Raw genomic sequence first — 19,732 nt, 5'->3', positions numbered from 1 at the left:
TTAAAAATTAAACCGTTCTTCTTCTTCTTCTTCACGCTCGTCGTGCTTGTTTGTAAACTGTACATTTAAAAATAAAATGGAGAGCGATTTCACAGTTAATCAAAAAAAAAAAAAAAATCCTATATCTGCCACCTACCGGATGTTGTCGGGTATTAGATATTTGCCACGTTGCTGTAGAGACGGCGGCCTTATAACGCTGCTCCCACGCCGGGGCGATGCACTTCACCCTCCTGCACACACGGCGGTAGGCGGCGGTCGAGCTGCCCCACTTCTCACACACACACACACACACACACACACACACCGGTGTGTCGGGTTTCGCACAGGTGGAGTCGTCGCTCGCCCCGCGGCTGTCAAAATGTTAACTGACATGATATTGGAGGAAGAGTTTGACAAGAGCGCGGAGTCCTGGCACCACCCGCAGGACCTCGAGCACGGTAGGAGCCGCGCGGCTGAGTGGTCCCACCCTGAGCTCCGAGGGCTGACACGACACGACACGACACGACACGACATGACATGACATGACACGACTGGTCATCAGCTGTCTTGTGTTGCATGCTTTTTTTTAATAAGCAAAAAACTTGTGTGATCTGGCTTTTATTGAAGAGGTCCACCGCATTTAATGCATGAGACAATAACAAAAGGTTTCACAGAAAGAAGTTTGGGGGAAAGTTACAAATCATAAGTTCTGCTACACAAGCTCTTCTCTAACCTTTACTCTTAATGTCAAATAAGGGGTCAAAAATAAATCATAAACATCTGTGACATCAGAAGAGGAGGTCACAAGTCAGAAAGTAGAATTTAAAAAAAAATCTGTAATAATATGCAATTTTTTTCATATCAACTTTAAAAAAAATTTAAATGTATGATATTGGTCTGAAGAGTAGTAACTTAGAAGTTTAAAGTAGCACAAAAGGAATCTGTACCGCTGCTCACAGATGAAGTGAGTGAATGGCTCCACACAGACTCTCAGTGGTCATGGGGGTAGAAGCTGAGACATCCTGAGGATTTCCTGAGGCTGTCACTGGTCCTATGTGCCGATTGTTTTCTGATTAATAGGAGCAAGTCACATCAGTCATGAAATGACAGAAACTAAAATGGACATGAGGATATACGGTATAACAAGAACAAAATATAAACCTGAGGAAAAACTCGAGCCAAACTCTGTAATATATATTGATTATAGTTTACACCGAACAATTATCGTTCCCGCTACTACACTTTATATGCATTGTATGGCATGATGCTGGATTTTGCTTGCTTGCTGTATATTAGAATAAAATGAATCGTTCATTTAATATACTTTGTATTGTATGTATTCCCTGAAGTAGAGGTATGTTAGAAATACAGGGATTTGAGATAAAGAGATAGATACAGACAGATGTTCATTTAGAAGGTCTAAGAAGTGCAAGAGAACACTGAACAGTAGCGGAATGATTTAGCATTTGGAAACAATTACAATTACAGTTAAAATGTTATACTGATATTAACCTGTCAGTCTAAAATAAAGCGTAATGAATTAGTCAACCCGTCAGTTAACTAATTGGCCATTAAAGTATCTGCAACCACTTAGATCATCATCACATTGTTTCAGCCCTTTTTCAAGCACAAATGTCAAACATTTGCTTCTTCAAATAAAGATTCCATGGTAGATGTCAAATGGAAATGGAAAAAGAAAAAATCCATCAAGAAAATAATTGGCACATTAATCGTCGATGAAAGGAGTTGTTAGATGCGCCTATTTTGTTAGTAAGAAGTAAGAAGCCTGGTTTTATCGTAGGAAAAAAATCAGTCCTGAGTTGCTGTCCTGACTCTGTCCTGCTCTACTGTTTGACAAGCAGATTTTAGGAGGGGATGTGAGGTATTTTTCCAACAGCGGATGTAGTTTGTGCTGCATTCTACCCTTCGCTACCAACTCTAGGGCCTCCAGGTTGTTATTTAGTGGACACTTGTCACGTTTGAGTCAAAAATCCTTGGGCATATACTTGTTATAACTTGAGACTAACTTACATGACTGTACATGTTAGACATAATTCAGAGGGACAATCCATCCAGAAGTTAAGAGGAGGTAGTGAGAGGAAGTGTCACAAGGAAGGTAGGAATGCCTTGGATTCCTCTGTGATGCAGCAGTGTCAAATATGAATAGAGTGAGACAATGAGTCGTGTGTGAGACCTGCACTTGTCTGTGTTTGGGCATTGAAACTGTCTTGGATCATGTGTTTACATTTTTTCCCCCCTGTGCTTTGACAGATCTCCATTTGGCAGCAGAACTGGGGAAAACCCTGCTGGACAGGAACCATGAGCTGGAGCAGGCCCTCCAGCAGATGTACTCCACCAACCAGGAGCAGCTGCAGGAGATCGAGGTGATACATTTTACGAAGGAGGAGCTAATCGCAGCATGACAGCGAGCAATGTCCATTTAACCGTGTTATTCTCGTTATTATAGTTGAAGCTAATCCGTACCAGTCCGACTTAGTGAGCCTTAGACACAATTGATCCTGTGTATCTCCCTAATTTTAGGAAAAATTCCGCTGGCTTTTTTTGCCACCATCCACCTTTTTTGAATGAAGATCATTATTAAGCTTCTGTTTTTGTTCTTTTATTTGTTGGACTGCAACTAGTCAACAGGCTAGATGGGTCAAAATACAGAATATGAATCAGATTTTCATGTGGAATAATCAAACCTAGATTCCCTCGATTAAACTCTTGAGTCTGATTAACTAGGTTAAGTCCACCTTTCAAGCAGCGGGGCACTGTTCTTGGTAGAGGTGAGGGCATCGCATTCAGCGGGTCAACAATGATAAGAGCCTTAATTTGTTTACAGCAGCGAGAGAGCTGGTGGCTTCAGGATTTATTGAGGTTGATATGATAATCCCCATATATCTCTCTGACCTTCATTCTCGCGCTAGCGTCCGCTGCTGGTCTTGCTCATTCCACTAATGATTAACATCTCAAGCTTTTGCACCCACCTGAACATCGTAATGTGGTTCAGTGCTGAGCCTCTTGTTTGTGAAAATGCAGCAGACACATGGCTGCATTGATCTCCGCCCGAGAAAAAAGTAATTTTGGTGATGTCCTGAACTCAGGAGATAGGCCTATATTTAACATTCAAATATCATTCAAATATAACCCACAGACTCATGTTATCGCTCCCTTCTCCAATATGCATGTCCTTTTATGAGGCTCCTAATAAAAATGCATCAGCCTGGGATATAAAACGTGATATCCTGTCCTCCTGACTTTCTTTTTGTGGGTGGTTTTAATGATTCAAAAGGGCATGATGTTAATATTGGACTAAACTCATATCGGTATATCTCTCTATGTGAGAGAATGCTCCTAACAATTATTTTCATAATCACTTCTGTATTTTTTTAAGATGGTTTGTCTTTAAATATATAAATATATATTACAATATATAAATATGACCATTTATCTGAAAACACCAAAATGTTCACTGTATATACTGAACAATACATATATATATAAACTAAACAATTGCAGTCCACTCCTCACATTGGAGAAGCTGGAACCAGTGTTTTTACATTTTTTTCCTGATTTTGAAATGTATAATGAACTCGGCTCCACACAAGTAATTTATTGAAGATACCTCAACAAACTGGGAGACTTAAAGCATTCTAACTCTGTCACTTGTGTACCAGTACCTCGCGAAGCAGGTGGACCTGCTGCGTCAGATGAACGACCAACACGCCAAAATGTATGAGCAGCTTGACTCGGCCGCCAGGGACCTGGAGCAAGGCAACCGGAGACTAGTGCAGGACAACCGCCTGGCCCAGCAGAGGATCCACAGGTCAGGTCATCAGTGAAATCATATTTGACATATTGTATCTACTGTAATCACCCAGTCAGTTTGACATGACGTCTAGAAGATAATATTCAACAAACCACGTATAGCATGTCTGAGTAAATGCAGAACCTCATCATGTTTTCTCTCCTTTCCACTACAGTCTAACAGAAACTGTTGACGGTCTTCAGACCAACATGGACGAGCTGCAGACCCAGGTGGACGAGCTCAAGGCGTCCCAGGCCGAGAGAAAGAAAAGAGAGCTGTCAGAGCAGCGACGCAACCTCGGAGCACAGAGCGTGTCCTGTCTCAAAGAGCTCTACGACTTACACCATGACAGGTATTACGTGTGTGTGTGGGGGGGGGGGGGTTATTGCTCACACTGCATTATATTGCCAATAGTAGGACTATAGGATGTGAAAAACTAACTATTTTTCAAGCAGGGATTGCATGGTTGATTTAGTCAGGAATGCGCGATAAAGACCCACGAGTTTCCTTGTAAATGTTGTTGTAGATTTTCCAGAAACATATTGAGAACACGGCATCAGTTGACATCAGGGGCTGTGAAGGGTATTTGAAAGCATCTCAATTGAAAGAGCTCCTGTCTGTTGTCCGATCATCTGTGAACCTCATTGCACTGGTGTTCCAGCGCCTTCATGTAAACCAGACACCTGGTCACCCAGATCCAGACCAGCCTTCTTTAGGCATAATCCAAAGAGGGAGGAAGTTAATCCTGCCCCAATGTCAGCAGCATACTAATACATGCACAACACTAGGGTTAGGCTTTTTTTCTTCCCATGTATTGTTGTGCTGTGGAGAGAAACGGTACCCTGGGGAGTGGGGAGACACAGTGAAATCACTGAAATCTAGCATCATGAATAAAGACTTGTAGTTTCATTGACAGAGACATTTAACAATGAATAATATGAAATTCCCATCCACAATGTAGATTATTTTTATGTAAAGCATTTATTTTTCTGAAAGTGATGTTGCTCTAACATGGGCATTACCCATCCTTGACTTACCCGTCCTGGCTCAGGCACCTATCCCATGATGCTCTGCGTGTGGACGGACTCTGGTCACCTCAGGGCTCTTTCTACGGCCGAGACAGAGGCCAAGACCCGGAGGAGGAGAATGCGAGTCTCCAGCGATCCGTCCAGACCCTTCAGGTCCAGATAGCTGTGGAGCGAAGCCGCAGGGAGGCAGCAGAGCGGGAGAGTGAAATGACTGCCAGTGAGAACGAAGGCCTGGAGCAGCGGCTGTCCCTGCTGTCGGGCTGCTGGGCCAGGCAGAAAGAGCTGGAGGCTGAAGTGGAGCAGCTGCGGCATCTGTGGCGCGCCGACTGTGCCAAGAGGTTAGGAGTGAATTAATTACGGACTGTATTCAAACTGAGGTATCTTGGCTCTGTTTTTATGACTTTCAATAGATTTGACAACATTAGATTTACAGCACAAGTATGGGCCATTATCAGGTGTGTAATTTTCTTGAGACTTAAGCCTCAATGTTCCCTCCATTCCCACCTGTGTCAGCAGGCCAGACCAACTTCTGTTGCCTGAAACGGTATTCTTTGCCTCAGAAGAAAAGCCCAGCCTGGTGCAGAGCGACATGGAGGAGAAGGTAGAGAATGAGGAGCAGGGACGATACAGGCGACAGAGGTGTAACAGTGACAGCGTCCTGAGAGCATCAAACCCAGATGAGATCCGCCGTGGTCACGAGCAGCTGTGCGTAAGACGAGCAGAGGCGGTCAAACAGAAGGGCATCTCTCTGCTCAATGAGGTGGATGCACAGTACAGCGCACTGCAGGTATTCATTGCAAATTTAGTACAGTTGATGCATGAGGAGTATAAAGATTTAGAGGGTTTGTTGCTCAACATGACCCTTTTCCCCTCTTAGAGTGTTGTCCTTTACCAGTTGTGTAGTGTAAAGAAGTCAACACCATTTAAAAGATATGTCTGTTGTCTAGGTGAAATATGACGAGCTCCTGCAGCGATGCCATCAGGCCACAGACGGACTCAGCCATAAAGCCGTCCAGACATCTCATTGCCCCCCCGCGAGCAATCGGACACGCCGCCGCCGGTCCAGCACAGCTTTGTCTGATCTGACACTGGTGCTGGAGGATGGCCAACAGCCTGAGTACAAAGCTCTGTTCAAAGAGATCTTCACCTGCATCCAAAAGACCAAAGAGGACCTCGGCGAGAACAGTTGTGCAGACAGGGACACGACTTCCCATAGCTCTGCCCATTGATGGCATTAATCGTCATCCTGAGACACGGGACTTGCAGTCGTTTGTGTCTCTCAAAGTTTTTAATTCAGGGGAAACTTTGTGGTGACTTTGCAGTAATAATATCCAGAGAGTGCAGCTGCATTGAGCACACTCAGTCATTGTGCGTCTTAGACACGCTGCAATCCTCTTATCTCCTGTCATGTTGACCCACCTTTACTTTTGTCAGTCAGCACTGTCCCTTTAATAACGTCCATTTAAAAAAAAGAGGTGTTAAAAAATTTGTTAATGTAAAGCAGCTGTAAGATTTGACGCAAGAATACATTCCAAAGTCCAACTGTTGATAGTAAAGATGTGTTGTATAAGGAGATATCTTCATTTCAATGAACATGCACTAGTACTAAGTATTATGTCCAACTGCAACAGTATTCAGAGAAAAAACACACACATTGAATAATGTTTGTGATGAGAAAAGTTGAACATGCAGTTGTTATGACTTATGTAAACAGAAATGTTGGAATGTTGTAATAGGATTAAAAGCTGTAGCCATGCAATAATTTAAGACTCAGGAGTTTATGATAATTAGCTCAACAGCTAGTTTGAGTTGGTTTTTGTAAGTTGGCTATAGTTTCATCAGTTGAGGGTCATTAGAATGTCACCAGAGAAATTTCTGTGGAAAGATTGTTTGTTATCGTCTGTGCGTCCTGTTTCCTGTCTGCGCAGCTTGACCTGCGACGAATGTCTTTATACCATTATTACACATAACAGCCCTGCACTTTTTTAGGACTGAATAGCTTTTTCTGTTTATTTATTTTTCTAATAAGTTTAGAGAGGATGAAATGTTATTTATTTTCTTCATTGCTAAATGTCTAGAGCAGATTGTTCAGTCGAGTGTGACTGAAAGTGAAATCAAATGTACACTGAGGTGCTTTTCTGTGGTTGTAAATATTCTGTCTGACACAGGTGATTGGAAAAATAATGATATACAGATAATACAGAGGTAAATGGAATGCACAAAAGAAATGTTACCTTGATTATAAACAATGTCCTTTGCCTCAAAATGTCGTAATATTTCTTCTGGCTTGACATTCAACTCTCGATGTGGAAATGTGAAAAGAAATGTTGTTGATCCGGTTAACTGCTTATTCTCTTAATCCATTCAGTCTTAATCCAAAAGTTCCTTGTAGCTGTTAAGGGAACTTTCTCTTGTACTGTATAGAGGAAAAATCTATTTTTTTCCTGACCCCAGCTGTTATTGGCTGAATTTCACTCTCACCCTCCCTGTGATGTGATGCTCATTGTTGGGGCATTTAGCAATATTTTTATTTTACTTTTTTGAAGCTGTGAATTGGACTGTATACTGCTGCAGAAGGCATCACTGTACTGTATAACTTTAGGACTAACGTGTTTTTGCTTGCAACTAACTAGTAAAAACTTTCCTGTTAAGTTTTATCAATGTCCAGTCTCTGACAACAGTACATAGACAATATCACTGAGATGTTTCGCCCTTTCCTCCCCTCATGGGAATTAATTATCACATTTCATCAGTTAGGAAAAATGTAATGCATCTCTATGTTGCAGTGTGAGGTAGAAAAATCTAATTTTAACAACAGAGGTGAAAGCATTTTCTCTCCTCCAGAACATCTTTCCCTAGTGTATAAACAATTAACAAGGTGCTTTTCTCTTCATAATAAGGTTTTACGTAACTGAGATTTCCCCACCCTGCTTTAAACTACTGTAGCCCCCAAACCATTAAACCTCCAGACAAGGGGTTTGCATAACCCTGCCTGCGTACACAGAGGATTTGACAAAGGCATCAGCAAAGCAGACACCTGAGTTAGACCAAACATTTTGTAAAAATGATTTAATACGCGTGACAGGAAAACTGGATTCACAAAAGTATAGATTAGCTGAAATCGTCCCAAACGACAAGAAGAGACAAGCATCACCAGTGACGGATCATGACGTAAACATAAACCCCATTTTTTAAAATATTATTTATGGTCATAATTTCTTCAGCAGTAACCAGTGTATTTATGTTATGTGATTACACCTCTGAAATATGCACAATCCTGTATTATCTTTATTTCGTATTGGAAAAACTAGTTGAAACGTGTGCCCAAAAATAATCTGCCAATATCTTTGACTAACTTTTTACTCTGAATTTCACTGAATCCAGATACTATAGTAGACAAAGTTGCTGCTACCAAGGTTTTTAACTCCGCTTGCTGTGACCATCAAGTGACCACAGGTGTCACAAAATCAAAATTTCATAATTGAAATGTTGAGGCCAATATTTATTTGGTCATGTCTCAGAAATGTAACAATAAAACAATGTGTGCAAAAGAAGCAATTAGCAAGAGAGAGCCCACATGAAGCATATGTTCACACTCACAATATGTTCTCTCTTGTTATATTTAAAGAAAAGTTTCGCGGCATGGTTGGCATTAAGTTCATATTCTCAATCCAAAATGAAATATGATCAGGAATGTTTCTATGGGACACGTAGTTCAAACGCTGCCGTAGCAACATGCCGGTGAGGATGCAGGTACTTTTCCTCAGAGCTCCGGAGGAAGTTGTCAGACGCCATTTTGGAGATTAACGGAGGAGGCGTTAACCAGCGGCAGCGTTAGCATCATGGCTAACTCAATAAGCAGAGAACAACTGTAACAACAAAACTACCACGAGTGAGGTATAAGTGCTAAGTAAGTATTTACTGGTGTATTTTATCTCGAGCTCTTTTACAACAGACATCAGAAAAGCCCAGGAAAAAACAAAAAAACCCGTCAACTTCAGCACGAGGGAACAAACTGTAATCTGTGTTTTGATTCTAATTTGTCCACTCAATTCCAATCAAATCAGTGTTTACTGTCCCTTGCGTTTTGTCATCAGTCTTAACTAATGTCACACATTTCAAGGTTTCTGGAATAACCCGATAATATTCCGAATATACAAGACATAAATATATAAGAAGAAGACGACACGAGAGAGGTGAACTGGTACGAGTTCAAAAATTGATCGAACCGCCGCTGTATTCTCGACGGTAGCGTGGCCGAGTGGTCTAAGGCGCTGGATTTAGGCTCCAGTCATTTCGATGGCGTGGGTTCGAATCCCACCGCTGCCAATGTTCTTCCGTTTTGCGGATCGGTCGCATTAACACATTGTTTTGAAAAAAAGAAAAGAACAAAAAGAGCAGCCTATCAGTGTTAACACGGTCACGTGATAACATCATGCATTCACTACACACGTTACTGCATACCGCTGAGAAGATCATTGGCAGTACAAGAGCACCCCCTTGTGGCAGCATGCGAGGCAACAAAAACAACAACTCATTCCAAAGCAATGTCTACACATCACTTCAAATTAATGTCATATATCCAGATGTTCAACCAAAAAGCCTTCGTTTCCCTCCACAAAGTTTTCATTTGAGTAAATAAAACGGGAACCTATAATTTAAGTCGCTTTTTCATAGATATAAACTCATTGGCATTATTCACTGTTAACGATTTTATTTCTAAAAGTGTACAAAATGACCAGTTAAATATAAATCAAACTCTAAACATGTGTAAATCTCGACAGGTCTTTATCACTAAGTCATATCATAGCATGCAACATTGAAATAAAATCAATCAAAATGTAAATATTTATAATACAAAGGTAGATATTTTCTTATTTTTTATGAAATCATTGCTACTTCCACTGTAGACAACATAACTCAGATGTTATAATTTTCAGCAGCCTGGTAGATTCACACACATACACCAACATCAACAAGATAGAAGAAAGAGATAGTATTAATGATGTGCTTAAATCGAAGGAAATTACACAACTGGACACGTATTTTCGGGGCATAGTTATATTGCGTCTGTCATCTATGGTGAAAGTCACTTCATCACTTTTTGCCCAAGACATCTTATGGTGCAGCAAATCCCTCCAGTACAGCATGAACTGCTTAGCTCTGATAGAGTATGCAGGATAACATCAGTAGCACCAGACCGAGACCCAGCAGCAGCAGCAGTTGGACGGGGCGTCGGGGCAGCTGGGACGTCCAGGAGAGGTTGGAGAGAGGTGAGGTGGAGCGAGACTGTAGGGACTTCAGGTGCTGTTCCACAGAGTCGGCCAGCGTGTAGGACTCCGGACAGTAACCCAGCTCTCGATGGGCCTTGTCGATCTTGAAAGTGTGGCTTACTGCAATGGTCCTCACCTATGGTGGAAGGTGAGGCATTTATAATTCTTTTTATCAAGACAGATATCATCTCTAGAAGCTCCTTTCAGCTGCTGTAAAGAAATCCAGGCCCAAAAGAACCAGTTAAAGGTCATTCTGATATGCTAATGGTTCAGAATGACCTTGATTTTACATTCTGATACTGATGAATGCCTCTGGTTGTCTCACTGCCAGGGGTAAGGTGTCACACGGCGATAGAAGAGATCAAACTCCTCAAAGCTCCTACTCCTGTAGAACTGTAAAAGCTAATCAGAGCTCTCCTGTATGACTCATGCATAGCCGTTAGATATCGATCTACCCGTATACCATCACATATAGAAACACAAACTGCCGAGTCCTGCTCATCCTGTCCGACCTGAAAATCATCCATCCTGACTGTCTCCCTCAGGCACGTGTAGCTTTTTACTGCCTCCAGTTTCCCTGATGTAAAACAAATCGGCATTAAAAAGAGTTTTGATGCTGATGAGGAAGTGACACAGTCTGCCTTTTTTAACATCTGTCTACGAAACAATGAAAATTAAGCCCTTCTACGCTCATCAAACTAATAAATGAATAAACACAGGGTAATGCAACAAAACTCTTCTGATAATGAACTTTGTAATCTGTGTAATCAGAACTATTTCTTTTGTTGCCTTGTTTGGTTGGATGATTCATCGGATTTCTGCGTGTTGCAGTTTTGCATGTGCAGAAATAATATCTGACTTAAATCTCTCACTGTAAACGAAATCCCTTTGATTAGACAAACATTACATTCTATTTTTATAGAACATGTACATGCTGTCAACCTGTTGGGGGCCGCAGATGAATAAAAGCCTCTATGGGGCTCAATCTGCCACATTTACCTCAACTTCCCTACCCTGGTACTCATACAATATTGTGTATTCCATTATGTACAGTGTAGACTGTGGATATACAAATTGTACAGTACTTGTTCGTCAGATCAGTTCCATGTTGGTTTGGGGCTTTGTTGACAATATGAATAACATAGCCTATCACCAAACTTATCATTAAGCTTTCTGTGGTGTTTACAACTCAGTTGATTTGACATTTGAAACGACTTCTTCCTCCGTGCATTTGCAGAGCTTGAATTTATGTACAAGAGGTCATACTGTTTTGCATGTCATAAAACAGTATGACCCGAGAGTTGGCAGGATCATTTGAGCCCAGCAGAGTGGTTGCCTGACTCAGCCTTGGAAACACCCACTGTGTTGAGGTCACTTCCTGTAAACTTCCTTCTTGAACTTACTGTTCTTCTGACCCTTGGCAATTTATGTTTTATTCACAGGACAATCATCGATCCCCCAGCCAGCAGCTGTCCGAGAGAATGAGCTCCAGGTGAAGGCCCACGGCTCTCAGGCTCAGCTTTGGTTTCGGCCTCATCACACTTTCATGAGGAGCTTACAGGCCACAATGGAGGCTCCTTAAGATGCATCGTAAGGCCCCTCAGACCAGCAAATGCTATAAAGGGCTTCCAGTGACCACGAAACCTTTGAAATGTCATTATCTCCCGATATTTTAATAAATTCAACGCTCACATTGGTTTTCCATAATTCATGAACAACAGACAGCATCAGACAAAGGAGGGGGGAGCAGAGGGGCTGGTAGGAAAATACTTGTCCGTTACTGTTGTGGGAGAGACTTAAACAAGAATCGACTCATTAGTGAGCATGTAACCTAATCTCCAACACACAAGGCACATACTTTAATTTAGGCATGAATGCATATGTTTACACACAAGCTCCACAATGTGCAACCTTCAACCCGACAGGGTCACATCTTCTTCATGTATTATGTATCTCAAACAGTTCATCCAGGTCAGACAACGAAGAGAGCTTCCTGGGTTACAAAATCTTTCAGCGCGCGCACACACACAACAAACACACACACACACAAACACACACAAACACTCTCTCAAGAGCAGAAAAGGCGGGATCTCCAGAAAGTGCTCAAGAGAGAGGGAGGCAGAAGAAGCATAATTACCTCACTCCTGGTAAAAAGGAGAGGAACTTTGATCACCGGTCTTAGAACTACATGCAAGTATTCCACCAGGATGGCTTGAAGCAGAGGATAAACATACACTGAGTCAGTGATAGCAACAACTTTTTTTCCAATTTTTTTTTTTAAACAAACGTGGTCAAAGGGAAAGCTACAAGAAGCACACATTTGAGTAAGAGATGCACTACCTGCTGAATAGACCAGAGACACAGGCAGGCTTATCAGCGGTCTGCTGTAGCCCATCTTTTCAAACTGCATTAAAAAAAGTAACAAAGTCAATTCCACGTAAATATGATTAAATTCTAAATTCAGGAAATTTTTAAATATCCATTAAAGGCAGCATTTTTCTATTGTTTTCCTTGTCACCAACAAATCCAATGTAAAGACCAAAATAGTCTAGAGTTTTCATCACAAAATCCTAGTTGTTGCTTTGCTGTTGCTAGGTCAAATCTTGGTGTTGCTATAGCAACTCCAACTCCCCCCTGGAGCCGCCCCTGACAACGGATGATGTGTTGGTCTTCCCATAATACTTTCAAACTTTTACCAAACTATTACAGACACACACCGTCTGTAGAACGAAGCCCCAAACTTATTCATTATGACTGAAGACGTAAATATGCGTAAATTCCTGAAACAGCAGGGCACTGCATTTTTTTTTTTTGTTGCAATCATTGGCTTAAATAGTTCTTTTGATGGGGACTATTTTCAGTTGCGGATTAATGCGCACTTGGTGTTCTAGTGATTATTTCCAGCAGTAGGAGGTCGTATGTGTTATTGCGTCCAATTAAACCACAGTTCCCACGTTTTCCCTTATTTTTATTTTATTATTTTGTCGTTTTGGTGCCTCTGTTGGGATTTGCAGACAAGAAGGAAAACCCCAAAAAATGATCTCTATCCTCTATCCTCTAACTCACCAGAGGTGTCAGCCACTCAAACAGGTTGACTGAGAATCCATCATTAATGAAATAGGCCTGTCCATTCTGCAAAAGAACAGAAATGAAAGTCTGCATGAAAGGGATCATGGTAGTTGACAGCTGATCTGATAACAACAACCACTACTCATTGTTTATGTGGTGCAATTCAGTTAAATGCATCCAATTTTCCAGGGATGAAGTGATGAAGTAAATACAACAAGATTTAGAATTTGAATCTGTTACGCCTGATTCGTTCTGTGTGGGTGTTGTAGTTTTCGGATCACATGAATCTGTGGGTGTTTGACTCACGGCAACACAGTTCCTCTTCAGTGTGAGAGCCTCGGCTGCCAGCGTGTGAGCCAGCACCAGGTTGTCTACGTGTACCCAGTTCATCCGCGCCTCTGGGTCCCCGAACCGGAAACTGAACAACCGACGCTGCACGTTCACCTGAGAGGCGGAGAGGCGAGGGAGAAGAATTGAACAGGTTGATTTTGTGTTGTTTGTTTTCTGGTGAGATGTTTCAATCAATCACGCGAGTCCCTTTTCATTTCTATTCAACATAACATAACACACAACATGACCACTGTCAGGTTAAATCAGTGAACTGAGCTTTAAATGACTGTTATGTGGTTTTACACATTGACTTCATATCGATTGCATACTATTGATATCCAGGGATGATTATTGTTACCATAGTATAATCAGAGAGGAGTTAACCTGCAATCAAATTACAAAACAGTAAAATAATAAAATAAATATTATAATAATAATTATTATTATTATAACTAAGTGTGAGGTGTCCTAACGCTCTGCTACTGTAACTTAATTCATATATCATGTGGAGATGAGCTGGGGGAGGCCAGCTGAAAACCTCTGATAGGGCTTTCACAAAGCATGTCATTCATGTTCGTAGATTATTAAATTTAGTATAATTTTTTTAACAGTGAATTCCGCTTCTTTAAATTTCTTTTTACAGGCATACAGAGAGTGTGAATAAAGGAAAATGAGTAGGAACAGAATCCCGGTCACATCCAAATACAATGTATTATTGTTATCTCACATTCCTCTGCTGCTTGTGTGAGGATAAATAGTGAAGCAATATAGTTTACATCGTAGAAATGTTATGTATGTGAAGAGAAATGAAACAAAATCGGCTCGTACTTCAGAGGTGTTTTTGTTCCAAAATGACATGAAATGAATGGTCTTGTAGATATCAAAACCTGTGATTTGAACTGTTGAGTATGGGAAATCTGTAGTTTTGGGGCAAAACATGCTTGAACATATTGTATTTAAACACATTTTTGTCCAGATTAACGTTGCGATAGAGAATCGTCCTGAGGGGCAACCTACAGAATATTATAATTCAGCCTTCTTGGCCAGATGGCCGACTATGAACTGGCACCTCGTAGAGGAAAGACTGGAAGAAGAGGCAGTTGTAACTAGATGCCTAGAGAGCTCCATCAATAATGTAAACACAACAGGCTGGACCACATTCTGCCGGGGAGGCCTCAGACACTGCAAGATGTGTACTTATTTTCCAGTGCCAACACAAAAGGAATTTATCTTGATCATAAGACAATAGAGAAGTCCCTCACCATCACTCTGTGAAGATGTCTCCTCTCCTCAGGTCCATAGATGCCACAGGATCGCAGCACACAGGTCCGCAGCAGCTCTCCACCTTCACGAGACAGAAAACAAACCGTCACTGAGCGTATACCGTTATGGATTTGCTGAAGCATTAAATAAAGTAATCGGTAAAGCGAAATTGGGCAAAAATGTTGACAGTGGTATCAGCAGTTCACAGTTTTAGCGAAGACGGGGCTCAGGCAGTATCCTCTCTGATGATGTTTCTTTCCCACTGTATCATACACAAAAGGGTATTCAGCGAGAAAACTACTAATATATATATATAAAGGCTCTTTCACATGTTTCATATTCGACCAATTCACCACAGTGGTCAATTTTTCATGCATCATAAAAGAGAGATATAACTAAGAATCCAAAAAAAAACATTTATTAATTTTCTAAAAAATTCCTTTCTGATCTTTACTTTCTTGAAATATCACATGATTGTAGCTCTCTGAGCCTTGTATGTAAATACGATCATCACTCAGTCACATATAAAATATGGGCCAAGGAGCCACAACTGCTTTTTAAAAAAATTTTTTTTACATGAAACAAGGTTGTAAACCACTGGTATTTTAATTGTGCATCATATTTTAAAAGCTTCTCATGTTTTTTTCTGGTGAAAATTAAACAACAATAAACCTAAATTTAACTATAATTGTCAGTCAATCAAAAAAAAGCACAATATTTCCCGCTGACACATCCCGGACTAGAAATATAAACTATTGTTGGACTGTACAATGTTTCCATGGCTACCGCTGCCTCGGTTTCTCTCTGTCACTATCTTAAACAAACACGCACAAAACCCTTTTTTTACACAGAAATCAAAAGGCATGTAGGTTGCGATCTCCACTGATCGGGTTCTTTTTCGTGCTGTCCTGTCACCGCACACACTGATGGATTCACACCTTTCAAAGAGCAGCCGTTGGCCGAGAGGACCATCTGCTCCGCGATCGCTTTAGTTCTGGAGTAGTGGTCGATGTGCTGCAACAGAAAGAAAAACTGTTCATCGCATCTTTTGGTGCTAAATTAAAAACCGAGTGCGTCAGTTGATCCTGGTCATTTCACCCACCAAGTCGTGGGGCACGTACGGCACCGACGCCTCATCACCGTCCTCAATTGGTTTTCCAGCAAACACCACGTTGATGGTGCTGGTGTACACTAGCCGGGGAATGTTCCTCTCCTTACACACTGTTAGAGATCACGCAGCGTGAATTATTTAGAAGATATATATCTATATATAGATATATAGATATATATTGCAAATGAAATGCTTGGCGTTGAGATTGGCAACCGCTGCACATATTCTTACCATTTAGAACATTATTAGTCCCTCCGACGTTGACTGACTCTACCTGCTCTTTCTTCAGCTGGAGACAAAGGGAAAGACAGAAAGTGTCACTTCTTAACTACATCTCTTCCTGTATTGTAGATAACACTTTCTTTATACTCACCTTCTAGTGCAATGATGAGCTTACATTCACTACATCTCAGTGAGGTATTCATAATAACGATCGGTCAACAATCCCGTCAGTAATCATTTGCCATCATGATGGATGACAAGCACCCAACGGGGATCAGCTATTACACACAAGTAAACTAAAAACAAGTATAAAAGACTCATTGCAGTGAGGTGTGTTGATTTAACTGGATTTCCAGACCTCTAACAGTATTAGAGGTATGAAAGTCTGGAGTTGTGAAGAAGTGAGTTCACCAGACATTAATATAACGTACATTTTCTGCAGTGCAATACTTGCAGCACTTTACTATTCCATGAAATTCGACTTTCTTGCTCGACTCTCTGCTTCTCTTGACTTTTGTTGTAAGAAAAGATGCTAAAGAAGACATGAGGGGGAAGTCACCTGCTCTGGTCCGGACATGCCGTAAGAGGCTGTGTGGAATATACAGTCAACACCTTCACTCACTTTATAGAGGGAAGGATAGTCTCGAATATCACTCTGTAAGAGAGACAACAGGAAGTCATCCACTGATGGTAAAGAATATTTGTTTTAACAATCACTAACGTGACACAGTACATGTGGTGATGTGAGTCAATAACTATCTCACGACGGGACAGTTATAATCAAGGTAAGTGTGCCATGAGGCCTGCAGGTGAAACCTGAATCTTGTCTCCACCCTCTCTGACTCAGTCAGCAGCTGGCGCTCTGAGGCGGATCACTCACCTGTGTCTGTTTCCAGCCAGCGCACGCACACACACACTCACACACACGCACACACACACACACACACACACACACACACACACACTCACACACACTCACACACACACACACACACACACACACACACAGACAAACCAGGGAGACACATTGACGCTGGCTGACACAAGGAAACAATTAGAGTTGATTTTCAAGTCTGCTCGGAGCAGAATAACAATCATACTGTGCATTTCATGTTCTTTATATAACTATAAATAAAAAAGTATATTATTGACACTGGCTGAGAGGCTCTCTGTGATGCAGGTGGACCAGGACCGAGTGGCCTGGATTACAAACTACCGACGTACGTCGGGCGGCAGAGGCTGCCCCTCCGACGCGGTGACGAGCACGGCTGTACTGTCAGCTGCATCACAGAGGACAAAGAGGAGGACCACAGAGACCTGGTCGACAACTTCTCAGCATGACGCGACGGCATTTACCTTCAGCTCAATTTCAGCTCAACTCAAGGACTGGACAGGCTGGTGAGAGAGACCAGCTCTGTGGTGGTAATGGAACTGGACAGTGAACACCCCTGTCATCCTCTCCATGCTTATCTTATCTTATCTGGATTAGACTGTATAAGAATATTGGCTCAAAATGAAGGGAGAAATAGAAAAAAAATTCCTCCCTCCTGTACCTGATAGAAGGTCGCTCCATCAGGGACATCACAGGGAGGCTTGTTCATGTCCAGAAGGATCACGGACATCCCCTGGCGGGCCAGCTCTCTCCCCAGCCTGAAGCCAAAGTATCCCCCTCCTCCTGTCACCAGCACCGTCCCCATGGAGACGCCCTGGGCCAGCGCAGCCTCCTCTCCCAGTCGGGAGGCGACACACACCGGGCTGCTGCAGCTGGCTGCCGCGGCTCCGTTCACCCGGTGTCGGATGGCCACCGCAGGGCTGGAGACGATGGCCGGGGCCGGCTGGTCGACCCATGGCTGGTGGCTGAGGTGGGAGAGGTTGTGCATGTGCTGTCCACTGGCCTGCAGGCGACAGAGAGGGACGCCGTGACAGGGAGCCGGCTTCACCTGACACAGGGAGCCTCTAGTCTCACTCATGTTGGGACCACACAGCTCCATAGGTGACGTCCTGATGGGTGGGAGGAGGGGAACATTTGTTATTCATTGTTTTAGTATCATTAACGTTTGACATCATTATAAGAATCAGTGTGAGAAAGCTTAAGCGACGGTTATACAACTTTTCGTTCTCTTCTCTTCCACCTCTCCTCTCCTCCCACTATTCTCTTTCTCTCCCCAACTGGTCGCGGCAGATGACCGCACACAACTGAATGTGCTTCTGCAAGAAATGTCTGACAGGTTTGTTGTCTCCACGGTCGCCAAGTGCTCGCTCGCTGTGGGAACTGGTGTGTTTTTTTCCTCTGTAGTATTGTGAGGTCTCGACCTCGCTGTGTAAAGTTCCTTGAGATAAATTCCAGTTGAATTGACTTGACCTGTGAAGAGAATAGCCTAACGTTTACTTGATATTGTGTCTCAGCTTGTTCTTTCTCTTTTTAACTGGAGACTTTTACATTATTTGATTATATCATTTCACACACATTTAGCCTGGAGAATCTTCTTCCTCTTTGGTATAAGAAACTGTGTGATCTCCACAGCTCTGTCCATTTAAACAATGTCATGAGTTTATAATGACTGACCACTTATTGTTAAGGGCGGGACGTGTGGAAAACACTGACCAACCCTGAATAATTACTGAATAACAACAACAACAAAAATTCTATTAGACTTTTCATTCATAACACACATTTAAGGTTGTTGGTTTGTTTTGTTTGTTTGTTTTTTTCTCACTATTGGTTGGGCAGTATACCCAGCATTTCTTCTTGTGTGTTAAAATGAGATTTGGTGATAACAACCCGATGGTGATGGACGGGTCACCCAACAAGTTCCATCAGTGATGAGCCATTTGTAACTTTTGAAAAACTACAGGCATACATGTCGAATTCAAGCCTGATCTCTTCCGTGTTTCTTCCCCCGAAACGAAAGAGCCAAATGGACAATTAGAAGTCAAAGTGACCTCCTTCATTTTCTCCTTCCCAGATATTTAAATTGACGATCACATCTTTTTTTGATTTTTTTGGGGGGGACTCACCTCAATCTTGCCTTGGACATCTCGCATCCGCACCGGTGCCGGTTGGCTCAGGAGAAGAGTCCGGTCGAAACGTTCCCTTTGCGCTCGTGGTCCCTCCCGACGCGCCATCTCCCTCACCTGTCAATCAGCTGCACCTCCACCTGCACGCTCCGCTACCGTAATGTCCGGACGCAGTGCGCAGCTCCTCTTTGGGGTCGACTCACCCTGTGTGGGACACCGGGTCGGTCCCATTGAGAGGTCAAGATGTGCAGCCATATACAGGAATCAAATAAACGGCGAATAAATAAATAATAATAATTGAAACAAAATTGTAATGACCTTTACTGGTGCTCACTAATTAATGGTGTTGGGGCTCCCTGGTTGTAAAACGTGTTTCTCTTTTTTTGTTTGGTAATAATGCATGTAGATCAACCACTAATAAATGCTCATGGATTTAAATGTACTTAATTTCTTAAAAATTGAGTCCAACAGACCATACTTCTGTATGTGTAAAAACAAAATAAAAATAAAAATAAAATAATAATAATATTAATATTAATAATAATAATGACAAATACAAATACAAAATAGATCGTTAATTTTCCCTTAGAAATGCACCTTTCTTTTCTTCTGACCTCATTAAAACATA

The 19,732-nt window shown here is 41.9% G+C and overlaps 2 protein-coding genes, 1 long non-coding RNA gene and 1 other non-coding gene across 5 annotated transcripts; 3 read left to right on the top strand and 1 right to left on the bottom strand.

The window, feature by feature from the left end:
- The first annotated feature begins 150 nt into the window (after nt 1-150).
- On the top strand, nt 151-7,475 carry cdr2a (cerebellar degeneration-related protein 2a). Of its 2 annotated transcripts, none has more exons than XM_035614547.2 (7): nt 151-437; nt 2,251-2,363; nt 3,660-3,808; nt 3,966-4,142; nt 4,842-5,156; nt 5,335-5,605; nt 5,766-7,475. In XM_035614547.2, the coding sequence occupies exons 1-7, from the start codon at nt 359-361 to the stop codon at nt 6,045-6,047; spliced, it is 1,386 nt and encodes a 461-aa protein (XP_035470440.1). In that variant the 5' UTR covers nt 151-358; the 3' UTR covers nt 6,048-7,475. The 2 variants fall into 2 exon arrangements, with proteins under 2 accessions (XP_035470440.1, XP_035470441.1); XM_035614548.2 differs by having other exon boundaries at nt 153-437; nt 5,332-5,605.
- Nucleotides 7,476-8,195: 720 nt separating this feature from the next.
- On the top strand, nt 8,196-11,784 carry LOC118288447. The gene is made up of 2 exons (XR_004785875.2): nt 8,196-8,728; nt 11,534-11,784. It is a non-coding gene; the product is annotated as an uncharacterized LOC118288447 (long non-coding RNA).
- Nucleotides 9,066-9,147, top strand: trnal-uag. The gene has a single exon. It is a non-coding gene; the product is annotated as a tRNA-Leu (tRNA).
- Nucleotides 9,516-19,258, bottom strand: sdr42e2 (short chain dehydrogenase/reductase family 42E, member 2). Its single transcript, XM_035614546.1, has 12 exons — nt 19,105-19,258; nt 17,640-18,087; nt 16,646-16,741; nt 16,096-16,153; nt 15,856-15,974; nt 15,692-15,767; nt 14,753-14,835; nt 13,467-13,604; nt 13,158-13,223; nt 12,432-12,495; nt 12,229-12,302; nt 9,516-10,227 (listed from the first exon to the last, which is right to left on the bottom strand). Exons 1-12 carry the CDS (start codon nt 19,122-19,124, stop codon nt 9,976-9,978), a joined length of 1,494 nt encoding a protein of 497 aa, XP_035470439.1. The 5' UTR covers nt 19,125-19,258; the 3' UTR covers nt 9,516-9,975.
- Between the last annotated feature and the right edge of the window lie 474 nt (nt 19,259-19,732).

The sequence above is a fragment of the Scophthalmus maximus genome, chromosome 17 (assembly GCF_022379125.1).
Source record: "Scophthalmus maximus strain ysfricsl-2021 chromosome 17, ASM2237912v1, whole genome shotgun sequence".
Lineage (NCBI taxonomy): Eukaryota > Metazoa > Chordata > Actinopteri > Pleuronectiformes > Scophthalmidae > Scophthalmus > Scophthalmus maximus.
This window is presented reverse-complemented; position numbering and strand designations above follow the sequence as displayed.